The sequence below is a fragment of the Orcinus orca genome, chromosome 4 (assembly GCF_937001465.1).
Source record: "Orcinus orca chromosome 4, mOrcOrc1.1, whole genome shotgun sequence".
In the NCBI taxonomy this organism is placed as follows: domain Eukaryota; kingdom Metazoa; phylum Chordata; class Mammalia; order Artiodactyla; family Delphinidae; genus Orcinus; species Orcinus orca.
The window spans coordinates 68,689,722-68,707,111 of NC_064562.1; the positions used below are offsets into that span (position 1 = coordinate 68,689,722).

The 17,390-nt window shown below is 35.4% G+C and overlaps 1 protein-coding gene across 1 annotated transcript in view; it reads left to right on the forward strand.

The window, feature by feature from the left end:
* Positions 1-17,390, forward strand: part of TMPRSS11E (transmembrane serine protease 11E) — a 50,910-nt gene that overhangs the window by 26,678 nt on the left and 6,842 nt on the right. The window contains exons 4-9 of the mRNA XM_033425550.2: positions 2,133-2,200; positions 5,678-5,841; positions 13,770-13,808; positions 15,281-15,458; positions 16,312-16,571; positions 17,178-17,320. Coding sequence (XP_033281441.1) covers positions 2,133-2,200; positions 5,678-5,841; positions 13,770-13,808; positions 15,281-15,458; positions 16,312-16,571; positions 17,178-17,320 — 852 coding nt within the window. The remainder of the gene's footprint in view (positions 1-2,132; positions 2,201-5,677; positions 5,842-13,769; positions 13,809-15,280; positions 15,459-16,311; positions 16,572-17,177; positions 17,321-17,390) is intronic.

The following is a 17,390-nucleotide window of genomic DNA, read 5'->3' on the forward strand; positions in this document are numbered from 1 at the left end:
CATAATTTTTAGTATCCTAGCTTCTCAAACATCCATTCAACTGATCTTGTATATCTTGCAAAATGGGGAGAGGCCCTACCTGAGAGATATATGACAAAACTAACAATACATGAATTGGAGGAATATGCCTTACAGGGCTAAACCTAGTGAATTTTAGCCATTTCTTTTTGTACCTCCTACTCACCCTTCCTTAGCTAGTGCTACAGTATTGATCAGCAGAGTCTAGAAATTCTGAGAATGTTAGGGTGACCCAAGATACAGTTGCTGTATCATTGATTTCCTAAAGAGACCTTTAGCAAAAGGACACAAGATTGAAACTATTCAGACCCATACTTGAGAAGTATCTTAGTATTTTAAAATATCCAACCTTGGACAAGTTTTTGGTACATATGTCTACAGGAAATCCTTGGATAGTCATCTTTATCCTTAGGGCATCAACATTCATCCTGAGGAATGAACTGAATATTTTAAATGGTGGAAAATTTAGCAGTATAGGCCAAAAGAGCAAGAGCCTGGGTGATGACTTCTCTTCATTGTCAGACTACTTAGAGAATAATTTAGACTTTTCCTGGTAGTCTGTGAAGTAATTAGTGAAATGATGTGATGGAAAGCACCCTAAACTAGGAGTTGGGACACCTAGTTCTAGTACCATTTACTAGCCAGTGATGTGTCATTGACATATCTCTTTATCATTCTGGAAAAATTCTCTTATGTGAAAATTAAGGCACTAGACTAGAAAATTTCCAAATTGTCTTCCAGTTCCAATATCCTGAGTGAGAACAGAATGGCAGTGGCCCACCTAGAAACTGCCTGGTAGACTAGGAGCCTGAGGATTTGGATACTTTGCTGAGGAGAGGGTCAAATCCTGGTTGTATTTGTACTTGTAAACACCAAACCAGGGAAATATCAAATAAGCTCTTTTTAAGGAGCTATATTTTAGGATATATATATATATATATATATATATATCTGCTTAAAATATAACATATATTAAAGGAAAGGAAATAGAACTAAAGAGATCAAGTAAAGATGCAACTATTTTCCTTGTTTTTTGTGCCATTCACTAAAATTTTTATAAGATCCAGACTGACTTAAATATATAGGAATATAAATAAGACTCTAACACTCTTAAAAAATAATAATTTTGAAATTGTTTGATGAAAAATAAACCTTTAAATAAATATTTCCAAGTGAATGCTGTCATTAGAGAACTCATTTGAATTGTGCTGATTTGTCTCATAATTGAAGTAACTTTCCTTGGGCACAAAGACTCAGAAGTCAAACAAAATGTAAGAAAGAATAAAAAGGCTCATTGTTTCTGTCAGTCAATTACCAGCTTGTAGTATCTGTATTTGGTAAATATCCATACAGTGAAAACAAGAAACACTTGCTGTGTTTATCTTGACTTTTAATTTAAAAATTTAAGTTGGCTAGAATTCTTATTTGTAGTAGTAAGAAATACCTCCACAAAATACATTCTTCCACCCTATTAGAATAAACCTTATAGGAGGTATTAGGCTATGTATCCCAGTTCACCTGGGCCTTCCTAAGAGCATCTTGAGTGCTGAATTGAGTGCAGATTAAGACAGGATATTTGGTAACTTTTTCACCAGGTTTGAGAACCATGTGACACCATTATGCGTTCATTTCCCTCTTCCAAGTACTAATCAAGCCCGACCCTGCTTAGCTTCTGAGATTAGATGAGATCCAGCATGTTCAGGATGGTGTGGCCATAGATTGTCCTTATTTTTATGATCTACCACTTGACAGAGCTTTTTCATTTCCTTTGTTTATCTACTGTAAAAGTCTGTATCTCATGGTGTGGATGCTTACTCTTACTTTTCAAAACCCAATCTGTTTATTCTCTTTTGTCTCTTTCTGAGTGTAACATAGAAGATGTCACTCCTGGCCCCCCTACTATGGTTCCCCAGTTCCTATAATTCCTAAGGCAGAGTTCAGTTGAAATCACTGAGTAGAATACAAAAAGAGATTCCTCAAGTTTAGCACACTGTGAAATGTCAGTCAATGTGTTTTGTTTTTAAGATTTTTAAAAATGTTTTTAAGCTTTGAATCAATTTGCAGAATTTCAGAAAATTATCCTTGCCGACGTATTTTGAATATTTTTGGAACAGGTGAATAATGCATTTCATAAATCTTCATTGAGGCAAGCATTTGTCAAGTCTCACATTATCAAGTTCAGGTATGTAGATCCAAAATGCTGACTTCTGAATATAATTTAAAGCTAAAGCTGTTAACCTGGTCAGTAATAAATACTGTCTGAAGTGTTAATGATATGATATAATTCAATTCAACAGACGTTAATTTGGTACCTGCTCTGTATAAGTCATGGGTTACAATGTGCCTTACTCAGTCTTTAAATTCAAAAGAAGGCATTTGCAAGATGATTTTGAGGGACAGAAGTGTTATTGGTGGCTATGTTATAGAACTGTTTTTTTGTTTGTTTGTTTGTGTGTTTTTTTGGAATCCCTAATTAGCACAAATAGGGACCTAAGCCACATCCCTCGGTTTAATAGCAAATAAGTGTCCTATGTAAAATAGTGTAGTAGATGAGATTTTTCTTCTCCTCTTGGTTCTCCTTCCTACCAATTTTCTTTCCTTTCTTTCATTCCACTCATTTTTTCTACAAATACTTAAGATCTCAGATCTGATCATCAACCATCAATAAATAGAATCCAGAACATAACATTTTAAGCAAAATACTATACGAGGATCTTAAGTAATGTATCGTCTTAATACAAATTATTTTTATTTTTCAAAATAAAACAAGAGCTATTTCCAACATTATTTCAATGACAAAAACTCCAAGTTACTTCTCAGTCTATTACTTAGTTGACATCTCTGAGGTGTTAGTTTGCTCACTCCTGAAAATTCCATACTGTTTGGTGTTTGAATTTTTACTTTTTCTTAGATCTGCTTCTCCAGTTCTTAAATTTTCACTCTCTCAAGGGGACTTCATCCACCCACAACATGGTTTCATGTGCTATTGAAACCCAAGTTTCTATTTCCAGTCTAAACTGTTGTCCTGATTTTTAGAACTATATGCCTGCCCACGCACACCTCCACATGGAGGTTTCACAGAAAATTCTTAAACTCAAGAAAAACCCAATCACACTAATGAGAAAACTGGAAGTCATCCCACACTCCTCCCTTTCCTGGGCCCCTTGCACTTTATGAATAACTACCAATTCTGTCTTCCAAATAACTTTCTATTTTGTTTACGCCTTCATCCCAGAAATCTTGCTACTCATTCTTTCTTCTGTTACTACAATATGAAGAAGTGTAATTTGTTGGAAAGATAAAGTCAGTCTTAGAGATGTTGATTTGAGGTACTAAGGGAACTTACGAGCCTGAAATATGCGTCTGACATAAGGGAGGAAATGGAAACTGAGCTGAAGACATAAATTTGCTCAACATCAACTCAAAGTATTAGAAAGTGTGGGTGTCAACAGAATTTCTCAGAAAAGGAGTAATGCAAGAAAAAAAGGATGATGAAGAAAGCTTGAAGAATGACAGTATTTAAGGAAATAGAAGAAAAATAGGAACCTAGGAAATAGGGAAGGAGCAGGAAAAATGAAGAAACAAGAGAGGCACCACTGAAGTTAACAACAGAACGTTTCAGGGAGTGAGTGGTCAGCATCAACAAGACTCCTGAGACGCCAAGTAATGTGACTAGAAAGAATCCATTGGAAATGTCAATGAGGAAGTCATTAGTGTTCAAGCAGAGAAATAACTCAGTGGAACAGAAGGGGAGGATGCAGACTGCAATGAAGTAAATATGAGGCAGAATGTAATTTACCCATTTAAGAAGGTTTTCTGTGATATGAAGGTGTGAGATAAATTGTATAGCTGGGGTAGAGGGAGAGTTTTGTTTGTTTTTGTCTCTATTAGCCAGCCAGTATAGGAATAGTTTAAGATAAATAAGAAAGAGTAAGTAATAGATGATAGGGTTGCTGAGGCAGTGAAATGGGATGAGATATATAACAATAATCTCTTTAAAGTCCTATTTGTTTTTTTCAGATTACAAAAACAATAGAAAATTTTATAAAATTCAAATAACACAGTATTACAAAAAATAGAAAGCGAAAGCCCCCTCTCCAATAATTTCACACCCAGAAATGATACATTTTGTTAACAACTTATATTTAACATTTTCCCAATGACTGCATATAGATCTATTTCATTCTTTAGCTGGCTGTATAGTATTTCACTACAAGTATATGTCAAGATTGATTTAGCCAATGCCCTTTTGATGAACACTTGGGTTGTTACATATTTTTCTGATTTAAAAATAAGGTTATGACAACATATGTGTACGTATCTCCTTGCACACAAAAGAGTGTATTTGAAAATTAAACTTCTAAAAGCAGAAATGCTGCATCAAAGAAGATGGATAGTCAAATTTATAACAGATAAACTGCCTTCCAAAAATGAGATTCTAATTTATATTCACACTTACAGTTTGGGAGCATAGGAGTTGATGCAGTATACAGTGAGGAGTAAAATTGTTTGGGGTTCTGGTTCAAGATCGTGAAGTAGGAAGAACTAAACTCACCTTCTCCCATGGACACACTGAGTCTGCAGCTACATAAGAAACAATTTTCCCTTAAAAAAAAAAAAAGTTGGCTGAGTAAATACTACACATTGGGCAAATGAGAAGAAAACCACATTGAAGCAGGCTGGAGACAATGGGACACAATTTTGTCATAAACTCCACCCCAGCAGAGCAATCCACACCAGAAGAAAACTCAAAACCCAGAGATTCTCCCTGGTGACTGAAGGGTTCGAACCCCATATCAGGCACCTCAACTTTTAGGATGTGCACCTGAGAGATGAGCCTCCAAAACATCTAACTTTGAAAATAAACAGTGCTTGAGTTCTGAGAACCACAAAACTGTAGCCATCTGGGAGATGGCTCTTAAAGGGCCCATGCACTTAGGCTCACCCATCCCAGGGCCCAGCACTGAGGCAGCTTATTGCACCCAGACTAAAAGGGAACTGATTGCATTTGAAAAGAAGGGGTAGAGTAACTGACAGAGAATGAAAGTGTAGTCAAGGATGATTCCAAAAAAATAAATAAAGGATGATTCCAAAGTAGTAATTCATTCAAATAATGCTAAAGCTAGTGAACACTCTATCTTGGAAATATAATCACGTGAAGTCAAAACAACTTGCTCAAGCTTTCTAATGTCCTTAGGATTGGGAGTTGTTTAGGATAGCCTGAAGGCTGCTTAGGAGAAATCACTGGATTTACTTAAGCCACTGGAAATTAAGCCTGAAAGCCAAAGCCAGAGTTGATTTCATATTTACCATACATTTTATTTGATAATTTTGAATGGTTGACAAGAGAATTATTTTTTATATTAATAACCCAAGTATTTAACTAGATCCTATGGTGGTAAGGGAGATCATGAGCATACTAGTTGCTTATCAGAGAGGCTGAGATGGGAGTTCTATATATGACAAGCAATAGGAGTACAGAAGAAAACAAATTAAAACTTTTAAAATTGCATTTATGGATTTGTTTTGTGTTTGTGTTTGTGCTTCAAATGAATGATAAAGAAAAAAATAGAGTTTGATATTACCATAAATCTTATTTGGAACTTTATCTTTAAAAACCATCTTTCTCTTTTTTTTTTTTTTCCTTTTTGGTCCATAGTCAAGAGGAACGTGGAGTATTGGCTCATATGCTGCTGATTTTTAGATTTCCCTCTTCTGAGGATCCTGAAACCGTAAATAAAATTATTCAACATGTTCTACATAAAAAGCTGCAAGATGCTGTAGGACACCCCAAATTCCATCCTGAACTTGTTGAAATTAAAAGTAAGTTTATTTCCTATTATGTAGTTCAATTCTCTTACATAGAATAGCTCCATGTTAAGTTTGGTCTTGGGCACTGATTTTTTAAAACGTTTTTGGATGTCTTTCATTGTAGGGATCTTGCCACCAACAGAATATTTCTTTCGGACTAAATTGGTTCTAATGAAGTTTAAAATTTTTTAATACTACCTTAAACTTACACCACCCATGCAAGTCTGTCATTAACCCCTGAGCCTGTGTTCTTTTTCTATGTTGGGGCTTACACTTTAGCTATAGAATCCAATGATAAATGGAGAAAGTGGCTTTGTGCGTTTATTCCTCTTCTTTTTCTTGTTGCTTACTTTTTATGTTCTGAGTATGATGGATGGAAAGGTTCATGCCATCCACATATTTGCTTTCAAATGTCATTAGCTTCTTTACTTAGGCCCTTTACTGATGAAAAGTTTATAATTTAGTTTCTGGTATAAATTATTTTTGGTACATTTTACAACTAATTTGAAAAATCTGAGGTTTTTGTTTTAGCTTTTTTACTTAGGCCCTTTACTGATGAAAAGTTTATAATTTAGTTTCTGGTATAAATTATTTTTGGTATATTTTACAACTAATTTGAAAAATCTGAGGTTTTTGTTTTTGTCAGGGCAGGGGGACAAGATAGACAGTGATAGGTCCTCATTACTAGAAAGTACAAAAATAGGAGATCCTTAGGGAAAATAAAAGACTGGTTAAAGCTAAGTCATGTGCTATAGAACAATGCTAGTCTGTGGAAATACTGTGCCAGCCACATGTAGGATCTTAAACTTTCTAGTAGGCACATTAAAAAAGTAAGAGTAAACATGTGAAATGTATTTAAATAATTTATATATTTAACCCAATATATCCAAAGTAGTACTATTTCAACAAGTAGTACAATAACTGACTACTGGTTGAAATGCTAATGTAATTTACATTGTATTCACAATGTAATTTATATTGACAAATAGCCCATGTAAATATTACTCGTGAGATTTTTTTTTGTAATAAGTCTTTGAAATCTATTGTATATTTTATATTTACAGCGCATTTCAGTCACATCTCAAGAGCTCACTAGGCGCATGTGGCTAGTGAATAGAATATTGGATATGGCAGCACTAGAAACTACAGAATAGGGGACAAGTAGAAAGAATGAATACAAGTGCTGATATAAAAGCTGACAGATGTAACTAGAGGCCTAACCTGGTGGTCAGCCCCTCTACTTGCTTAGAAAAGGAGGCTCACTTGTCAGGGCCAGCTATGTAATTTGTCGGGCCCAGTGCAAAGTGAAAGTGTAGGACTCTTTGAAAAGCAATTAAACAATGCTGTTAAAGGTACTAAGATATAAGACTTTGCTTTCTTTCATGGTCTCTCTCGACTTATCATGGCATTTTTACTTGTTAATTAATGATTTCTAAGTGAAAAAAATCCAAACTTTAAATTACTAGCATGAGTTTTGCTGTTCACCTTTATATTGTGAAATGTCAATTTCAAATGTAAATATAAAAGCGTTTAACTTTTATTTGGAATCATGAAAATTATACAACTGTATTTCATAGCTCATCCATGCATGTATTTTGGTTCCATGCAATGGAAACACTACAGAAGTCTAGCTCAACATTTTTTATTTCCCTTCTTGATACAGGCACATTTTACCAATGCTCTCTACCTTCAGCTTATGTGAGGAAGAACCAAAATATCCTTATATGTCATTATTTTCAGCTGAAGCTGTTGGCTAATACAACAGGAGAAACAACAGGAGCAAGAAAGGATATGAGAGGGTCCCTTAGTCATTCATGTTTATTAGAATGCCATTGCCTTCTTTTGTGTTCTAAGCAAGTTCTGGTTCAAACAGAAAACAGCCTCCTGAGACTGTCACTGCCCTCTGCTTACACAGTGGTAGACATCACACACTTACACTCACTTTGAGTATGCTAAACATTGTGGGTCCACTGGAATTCTTAGTTCTTAGGATATTGTGCATGATATATACAAATGGGGTAGCAAGAATCCATGGGCACACCTATTGTGTATATCTCCTCTGCCCATGCCATCTCTATTATCCTGTCAAAATTCACTTCCAAACATGTTATGAGATAAAATTATTATGAATTTCAAGACAGTGAACATTAAACCAAGTGAGATGTCATGCTGAGAGCAGGACTCAGTGCAGATACACAAGTCACACACCCATGAAGTCAGCCCTGTTAGTAGTATTGTATAAAAAAAAAAAAGAAATTCAACTAAATAAATTTAAAGATCTAATTGTCTTTATTTAATGATTCACAAATTGTGCAGCATTCCGCCTTAGCAGATAGATAGGAGCTCTGAGGAGCTGTACAAAACGGAAGATTTTTATAGCCAGAAGGAGGTGAGACAAGGAAGCTTTCTAACAGAGTGGACTGTGTCATGAAATGGCAACTTCATTTGGGAGTAGGTGGGGTCTATCAGACAGATTACTTCACTGGTGCGACCAGGTAATTCCAGATTGACTGATTAAAGGTCACATTCCTGAGACATGCTGAAACTGCAATTAGGCTAGGTATTAGGTGGTTTGCTGATATAGGACTTACAACAAGTCACTCCATTTTGAGTCTCCTTACTTCTTTTTTTAACAGTATCAACATGCAAAGCCATTTAAAGCTTGTGTTTCCATATTTATTTTCTGTTTGGATGATCTGTCCATAGTGTAAGTGGGGTGTTAAAGTCCCCTACTATTATTGTGTTACTGTCAATTTCCCCTTTTATTGTTGTTAACATTTGCCTTATGTATTGAGGTGCCCCTATGTTGGATGCATAAATATTTATAACTGTTATATCTTCTTCTTGGATTGATCCCTTCATCATTATGTAGTGTCCTTCCTTATCTCTTGTAACAGTCTTTATTTTAAAGTCTATTTTATCTGATGTGAGTATTGTTACTCCAGCTTTCTTTTGATTTCCATTTGCATGGAATATCTTTTTTCATCCCCTCACTTTCAGTCTGTATGTGTCCCTAGGTCTGAAGTGGGTCTCTTGTAGACAGAATATATATGGGTCTTGTTAAATAATACAATAGACCAGATAGATTTAATTGACATTTATAGGACATTCCACCCGAAAGTGGCAGAATAGTCTTTCTTCTGAAGTGCGCATGGAACATTCTCCAGGATAGATCACATCTTGGGTCACAAATCAAGCAGTGGAAAATTTAAGAAAATTGAAATTGTATCAAGCACCTTTTCCAACCAAAATGCTATGAGATTAGAAATCAATTACTGGAAAAGAAACTGTAAAAAAACAAACACATAGAGGCTAAAAAATGTGTCACTAAATAATCAAGAGATCACTGAAGAAATCAAAGAGGAAATAAAAAAATACCTACAAACAAATGACAACGAAAACACAATGACCCAAACCTGTGGGATGTAGCAAGAGGAAAGTTTATAGCAATACAGTGCTATGTCAAGAAACAAGAAAAATCTCAAACAAACAATCTAATCTTACACCTAAAGCAACTAGAGAAAGAAAAACAAAGAAAACCCAAACAGTAGAAGGAAAGTAATCATAAAGATCAGAGCAGAAATAAATGAAATAGAAATGAATAAAACAATAGCAAAGATCAATAAAACTAAAAGTTGGTTCTTTGAGAAGATAAACAAAATTGATAAACCTTTAACCAGACTCATCAAGAAATAAAAGGAGAGGACTCAAATCAATAAAATTAGAAACGAAAAAGGAGAAATTACAACTGACACCACAGAAATACAAAGGATTATAAGAGAACACTACAAACAACTATATGCCAATAAAATGGACAACCTCAAAGAGGTGGACAAATTCTTAGAAAGGTACAATTTTCCAAGACTGAACCAGGAAGAATTAGAAAATATAAACGACCTATCACAAGTAATGAAATTGAAACTGTGATTAAAAATCTTCCAACAAACAAAAGTCCAGGACCAGATGCCTTTACAGTCAAATTCTATCAAACATTTAGAGAAGAGATAACACCATCCTTCTCAAACTCTTCCAAAAAGTTGTAGAGGGAGGAACACCCTCAAATTCATTCTATGAGGTCACCATCACCCTGATACCAAAACCAGACAAAGATACTACAAAAAAAGAAAATTACAGACCAATATCACTGATGAATATAGATGTAAAAATCCTCAACAAAATACTAGCAAACAGAATCCAACAACACATTAAAAGGATCATACACCATGATCAAGTGGGATTTAGCCCAGGGATGCAAGGATTCTTCATGATACACAAATCAATCAATGTGATACACCATATTAACAAATTGAAGAATAAAAACCATATAATCATCTCAATAGATGCAGAAACAGCTTTTGACAAAATTCAATGCACATTTATGATAAAAACTCTCCAGAATGGGCAAAGAAGAACCCTACCTCAACATAATAAAGGCCATATATGACAAAGCCACAGCAAATATTCTCAATGGTGAAAAACTGAAAGCATTTCCTCTAAGATCAGGAAGAAGACAAGGGTGTCCATTCTTGCCATTATTATTCAACATAGTCTTGGAAGTCCTAGCCATGGCAATCAGAGAAGAAAAAGAAATAAAAGGAATCCAAATCAGAAAAGAAGAAGTAAAACTGTCACTGTTTGCACGTCATGATACTATACATAGAAAATCCTAAAGATGCCACCAGAAAACTACTAGAACTAATTGATGAATTTGGTTAGGCTGCAGGACACAAAATTAATGCACAGAAATCTCTTGCATTCCTATACACGAACCACAAAAGATAATAAAGAAAAATTAAAGAAACAATCTCATTTACCATTGCAACAAAAAGAATAAAATACCTAGAAATAAACCTACCTAAGGAGGCAAAAGACCTGTCTGTACTCAGAAAACTATAAAACAATGATGAAAGAAATCAAAGATAACATAAACAGATGGAGAAATATACCATGTTCTTGGATTGGAAGAATCAATATTGTGAAAATACCTATACTACCCAAAGCAATCTACAGATTCAGTGCAATCCATATCAAATTACCAATGGCATTCTTCACAGAATTAGAAGAAAAAGTTTTACAATTTGTATGGAAGCACAAAAGACCCCAAAGCAATCTTGAGAAAGAAAAACTGAGCTGGAGGTATCAGGCTCCCTGACTTCAAACTATACTACAAAGCTATAGTAATCAAGACAGGATGGTACTGGCACAAAAACAGAAATATAGATCAATGGTACAGGATAGAAAGCCCAGAGATAGACCCATGCACATATAGTTATCTAATTTATGATGAAGGAAGCAAGAACATACAATGGAGAAAAGACAGCCTCTTCAATAAGTGGTGTTGGGAAAACTGGACAGCTACATGTAAAAGAATGAAATTAGAACACTCCTTAACACCATACACAAAAATAAACCCAAAATGGATTAAAGACCTAAATATAAGACTGGAGACTCTAAAACTCTTGGAGGCAAACATAGGAAAAACACTCTTTGACATAAACCACAGCAAGATCTTTTTTGAACCACCTCCTTGAGTAATGGAAATAAAAACAAAAATAAACAAATGGGACCTAATGAAACTTCAAAGCTTTTGCACAGCAAAGGAAACCATAAACAAGACAAAAAGACAACCCTCAGAATGGGAGAAAATATTTGCAAATGAAGCAACAGACAAAGGATTAATCTCCCAAATATACAAACAGCTCATGGAGCTCAAATCAAAAAAAACAAACAACCCAATCTAAAAATGGGCAGAAGACCTAAATAGACATTTCACCAAAGAAGACATACAGATAGCAGTGAGGCACATGAAAAGATGCTCAACATCACTAATTATTAGAGAAATGCAAATCAAAACTACAATGAGGTATCACCTCACACTGGTCACAATGGCCATAATCACAAAATATACAAACAATAAATGCTGGAGAGGGTGTGGAGAAAAGGGAGCCCTCTTGCACTGTTGATGGGAAGGTAAATTGTTACAGCCACTATGGAGAACAGTATGGAGGTTCCTTTAAAAACTAAAAATAGAGCTACCATATGACCCAGCAGTTCTAGTACTGGGCATATACCCTGAGAAAACCATAATGCAAAAAGACACATGTACCCCAATGTTCACTGCAGCACTATTTACAATAGGCAGGACATGGAAACAACCTAAATGTCCAATGACAGATGAATGGGTAAAGAAGGTGTGGTACATATGTACAATGGAATATTTCTCAGCCATAAAAAGGAATGAAATTGGGTCATTTGTAGAGATGTGGATGGACCTAGAGTCTTTCATACAGAGTGAAGTAAGCTAGAAAGATAAAAACAAGTACTGTATATTAATGTATATATGTGGAATCTAGAAAAATGGTACAGATGAACCTATATGCAGGGCAGGAATAGAAACATAGATGTACAGAACAGATATGTAGACACAGGGAAGGGGAGGGTGGGACAAACTGAGAGATTAGGATTGACATATGTACACTACCATGTGTAAAATAGCTAGTAGAAACATGCTATAAAGCACAGAAAGCTCAGTGCTCTGTGATGACCTAGATGGGTGGGATGTGGGGTGAGTGGGGTGTGAGGGAGGTCTAAGAGGGAGGGGATATATGTATACATATAGCTGATTCACATCACTGTACAGCAGAAACTAATACAACATTGTAAAGAAAATATACTTCAATTAAAAAAAATGCAAAGCCAGAATTTTCTCTAGGAAAAGCTTGAAATAAAGAACAGGTTATTGAAATAGGGAGACTAGTGGTGGTGTTTTATTTACTGAGAATAAATGGTCACTTCTTCCTCATTTTTGTCATTTTCCCCAAATATAGCCAGAACAGAGAAAGTCAGAAAGAAGCCTCTCAAGAATACAGATATTTTTTTTTTTGGTAAATCAATATTATTAAATACTAAAAGAAAAATTAACTTTAAAATTTTTTGCATTCAGAACTCCCATCTTATCAGGTTCTAAGAAAATAGGTTGGGCCATTGGAAATCTACTGAGTCAGGAAATTTGAGTTCTTAAAGTTTTATGTATCTGTCGGTTGGTTTAGTGTTTGGATAGGATTAGGGCCTGATTGTTGACAAGTCAACAAACTAAGGAGCCACTGGCTAGAGTTGAATGACAATTTGAGGGCAAACTGTCTTGCTAAAACTTCAGCAGAAAGAAGACCTGGAAAAGGATAACATTTGCTTTTAAATGGGAATAAGGACAAATTTATGGCCACTGGAATATGTTATACAGATGGAACTATGCCTATGAGTTTGGTAAAAAAAAAAAAAAATCTGAAATAATGGTCAATAAAAATACTATCGCATCTGGGGAATCAATACTCTGGTTTAGAATAGTATGTCCCACGCAAAAGGCTGAACTACCTGCATCTTATTTCCGGCTATAAAATTCAGATTCCTGGGTTTCAGCACAAAGCTACTGAGTCAGAATCACTGGGAAGAGGAACAGGAATTTACAGTATAAAGATGCTCTCTAGGTGACTTTTAGCCACACTAAAGTTTAAGAAACACTGTTCAAATCTCCCTTCTCCCCAAGACAATGAACGTATTCTATCTATGATAAACTAACTGTGTTGCTTTTTTTTTTTTTTTTTTTTTTTTTTGCTCTACGCGGGCCTCTCACCGCTGTGGCCTCTTCCGTTGCGGAGCACAGGCTCCAGACGCGCAGGCCCAGCGGCCATGGCTCACGGGCCCAGCCGCTCCACAGCATGTGGGATCCTCCCAGACCAGGGCACGAACCCATGTCCCCTGCATCGGCAGGCGGACTCTCAACCACTGCGCCACCAGGGAAGCCCTGTGTTGCTTTTTTTTAACAACATAGAGATACTATCCGATAATGGAATTGAGCAACCTTTAGTATTTGAAGTACTCAGAGGCATTATGAAATTCTGATGTGCAGACCCTGTTCTATTCACCATTTCTGTGTGTTTCAGAAATCAACGAGACAGAAACAGACAACTTTCTAAACAATTGTAAGTTTAATATATTTATTAAAATTGCATTACCTGAATGAAAAATTTAACTCTGGATTATTTAGGCTTACTTTGTTGGTATTATAGGGTCAGAACAAAGTTTGATCTGTGCACAGCTCATGGTATTTTATCTTATTTCTGAGGCACATTTTATTGCAAAAGGATAAAAACTGGGAGGACTTTGGAATGGGTGTATGGGGCTTGTGGCAGATGTGTAGTGGAAGATAGTACAGTTGTTAAAGAAAAGGCAAAAATACTTCTCAATGTTCTGATTGCAGATATCTACAATATACTCTCATGAACATTTTCTAAAGATTATACAAAAGTAATCTGTATGTTGCTATTTGTCAGCTAGAGGCAGAAATTTAGTGTTACTCTACACTAAATAAAATCTTGATGTTATTAATCCCTATTGTAAAAATTACAGACAATTACGGGGTTGGAGTATAGACTGATGAAATTATTGAAGGCCCAGATAATATCTTCACCCATATTTTAAAAAAATACTGACTCAAGGCTTAGTATTTCCTTTCCCCTATAGCAGAGTACCCTGCCATGATTTAGAGAATACATTTGATATTTAACAGAATTAGTACACAATACATTTATGTTAAAAGATGAAAGAAAGTGTGTTATTCACCAGCTCAGAATGTTGGTTAATTCACAAACTTAACATAAAAACCAAAGGATAATCCCATTACCTAAATGGCATATATTTTTGTCACCAATATTTAGTGGGAACTTGCTATGTGCTAGTGCTGTGCTAGTCAACAGGGATATAAAATGGATAAGATTTACTCCTTGCTTAAGGCAGCTCATACTCAAATGAGACTAGATATATGAGACTAATAAATAAACAGAGTTCTAAAATAATAGTTCTCAAACAGGGGCAATTTGGCCCCCAAGTGACTCTGTCCTATTGTGGCATTTTGGTTATCATGATTGTAGTGGGGGGATGCTACTGGTACTAGTGTATATAGGCCAGGGATCTTTTAAACATCCTATTATGCATGAGACGGCTGCCCACACAAGGAATTCTCCATCTAACAGTGTCAATAGTGCCAAGATTGAGACATCCTGTTATAAACAATATCCCTCATACTAATATTAGACATATATACATACAATAATATAAACTAATATATGTTAATCTATTATATAGAGAGATATATATACACAGAGTATTATTATTGTTATTATTATTTTGATGTAAGCATCAAGAAAGTCATAAGTAATCCAGTCTGGAGGCAAGGGAATTATTAGGGAAGGCATCCTAGAGAAGGTCATGACTGATTTAAATCTTACAAGATGAAAAGGAGTTAAATAAATGGAACACTACAGTTTAAGCAAAGGTAAGAGCAAGAGAAAATATTTGATACTGTTGGAGCACAAAGTATAAGAAATTTGAGACGCAGTAACACAATTTGATACTTAAAAAACAACTGCTAACTAACGCATCATCTCTTTTGCAGGCTGCGGGACACGAAGGAACAAAACTACAAGACAGAGTCTCAGGATTGTTGGTGGGACAGAGGTACAAGAGGGTGAATGGCCATGGCAAGCTAGTCTGCAATGGGATGGGATCCATCGCTGTGGAGCAACTTTGATTAATGACACATGGCTTGTGAGTGCTGCTCACTGCTTTAGAACGTAAGTCCTGAACCTTGAGAATGACTAAGGGTAAGCAAAGTGTACTGCGGCTTGGCAGGAAGGAAATACCTCATGAGAGATGAGTTTAATACAAATTAAAGATCATATACATATGAGAGTGGGAAATTCATAAACCTTAGTAAGAGGTTTTATAGTTTAGAAATGGAAATGGTACCAAAGTACATGTAGATAAATTATCCATTGACAACTACACAATAATTTATCAAAGGAAGCAGGAATTTGAGAGTCATCTATCAGAGATAGAGGCTAGGTGGATTGTAGGTTTGACCCTGATAGGGAAATTCCACGTTGTACGAAAAAATTAAATATGAAGAAATTTGGTAGTAACAAATTATACAACTGAATAGGTCGACTAGTTATATTTCAAGGAATTTCAATTCAATCTTCCAACCCAATGCAAAATGCCTACAGTATACAGGATAAGTAATGCTTTGTTAAATTATTGTATAACATTTTTGATTTTCAGAGAAATGTGTGGATAGGCAACATGGTGCACATAGAATACATTCACTTCTCTCATTCTGTACAGGATATGCTTTCCATATGTCCCCTGGAGTCAACTGATGCCCAGAAATGTCAAAAGGTCCTAGGATCTGGAGTGGGTGACTCAGCATGCTGAGTGGCGTGCATATCCTAAGAAACATGCCAAGGTGGAATTTCCACCTGATCTGACACCTGAGCCTTAGATTGGAAAGAGTTTGTATCTATGCATATAAACCATCATTTTAAAAAGAAAACTTACATTGATACTTTTACATTAAATTATTTAATATAAATAGTTATATTGGTAAAAATGGTAAAGTAGGATTTGTTCCTCATACTTTCTCCTCAGGTATAAGGACCCAGCCAGATGGACTGCTTCCTTTGGAGTAAAAATAGAGCCTCCAAAAATGAAACAAGGCCTCCGGAGGATAATTGTGCATGAAAAATACAAATATCCATCACATGACTATGATATTTCAGTTGCAGAGCTTTCTAGCCCTGTTTCCTACACAAATGCAGTACACAGAATTTGTCTCCCTGATGCATCCCGTGAATTCCACCCTGGTGATGAGATGTTTGTGACAGGATTTGGAGCACTGCAAAATGATGGTGCGCATCTGAGGAGAAAGTCAAATCATAGTAATTTAATTTGGTATTCTAAGGCATTTAAAAAATGGAATGCCATTATGCCAAAATATGTTTGTGGGTTGGTCATATGGACCGGGGCCAAGTCAGGCCCTACTTGTGAACTAAGTCATTTAGAAGACACATAAATTCCTTCAGGCCTTAGGTTACTATCAAATACATCACTACCACTATAGTAATTGTGCTTGGTAAGGTGTCTGAAAGAGTAAATATATCTGAAATTTTTACTAGGGTATTAACCACATAAGAGATTAGGGATCATTAATACATACACCCAGTTGTGAAGATCAGAGAATCATAAAGCCACCATTCTCCCCTGCTGAAATTATCTTCTAAGCTTAACAATGACAGAGAAATTACTTAAACAACTGGAGCTTCTTTCCTAGGCACCTAACTTCATTTAAAATAGTTAGAAAAGAATTCATTTCCCAAATTTTACTGTACCTGACAAAATATATATCCTAAGATTCTATGCCACCATCTTATCTAATAATTAATTATAAAAGACTTTCTTCAGGTTTATAGAATATATGTAGATTTATAAATATGAAGTCAATTTTTTTCCTTTAGGAAGTAGTCAAAATCACCTTCGGCAAGTACAGGTGAATCTCATAGACACTAAAATCTGTAATGAACACAAAGCTTACAATAATGCCATAACTCCTAGAATGTTATGTGCTGGATCCTTGAAAGGAAACAGAGATGCGTGCCAGGTAAGTGGTTTGCTACATAATTTTTTGTTCACCTTTTATTTTTAAATAATTACAGCTTTACAGGAAGTTG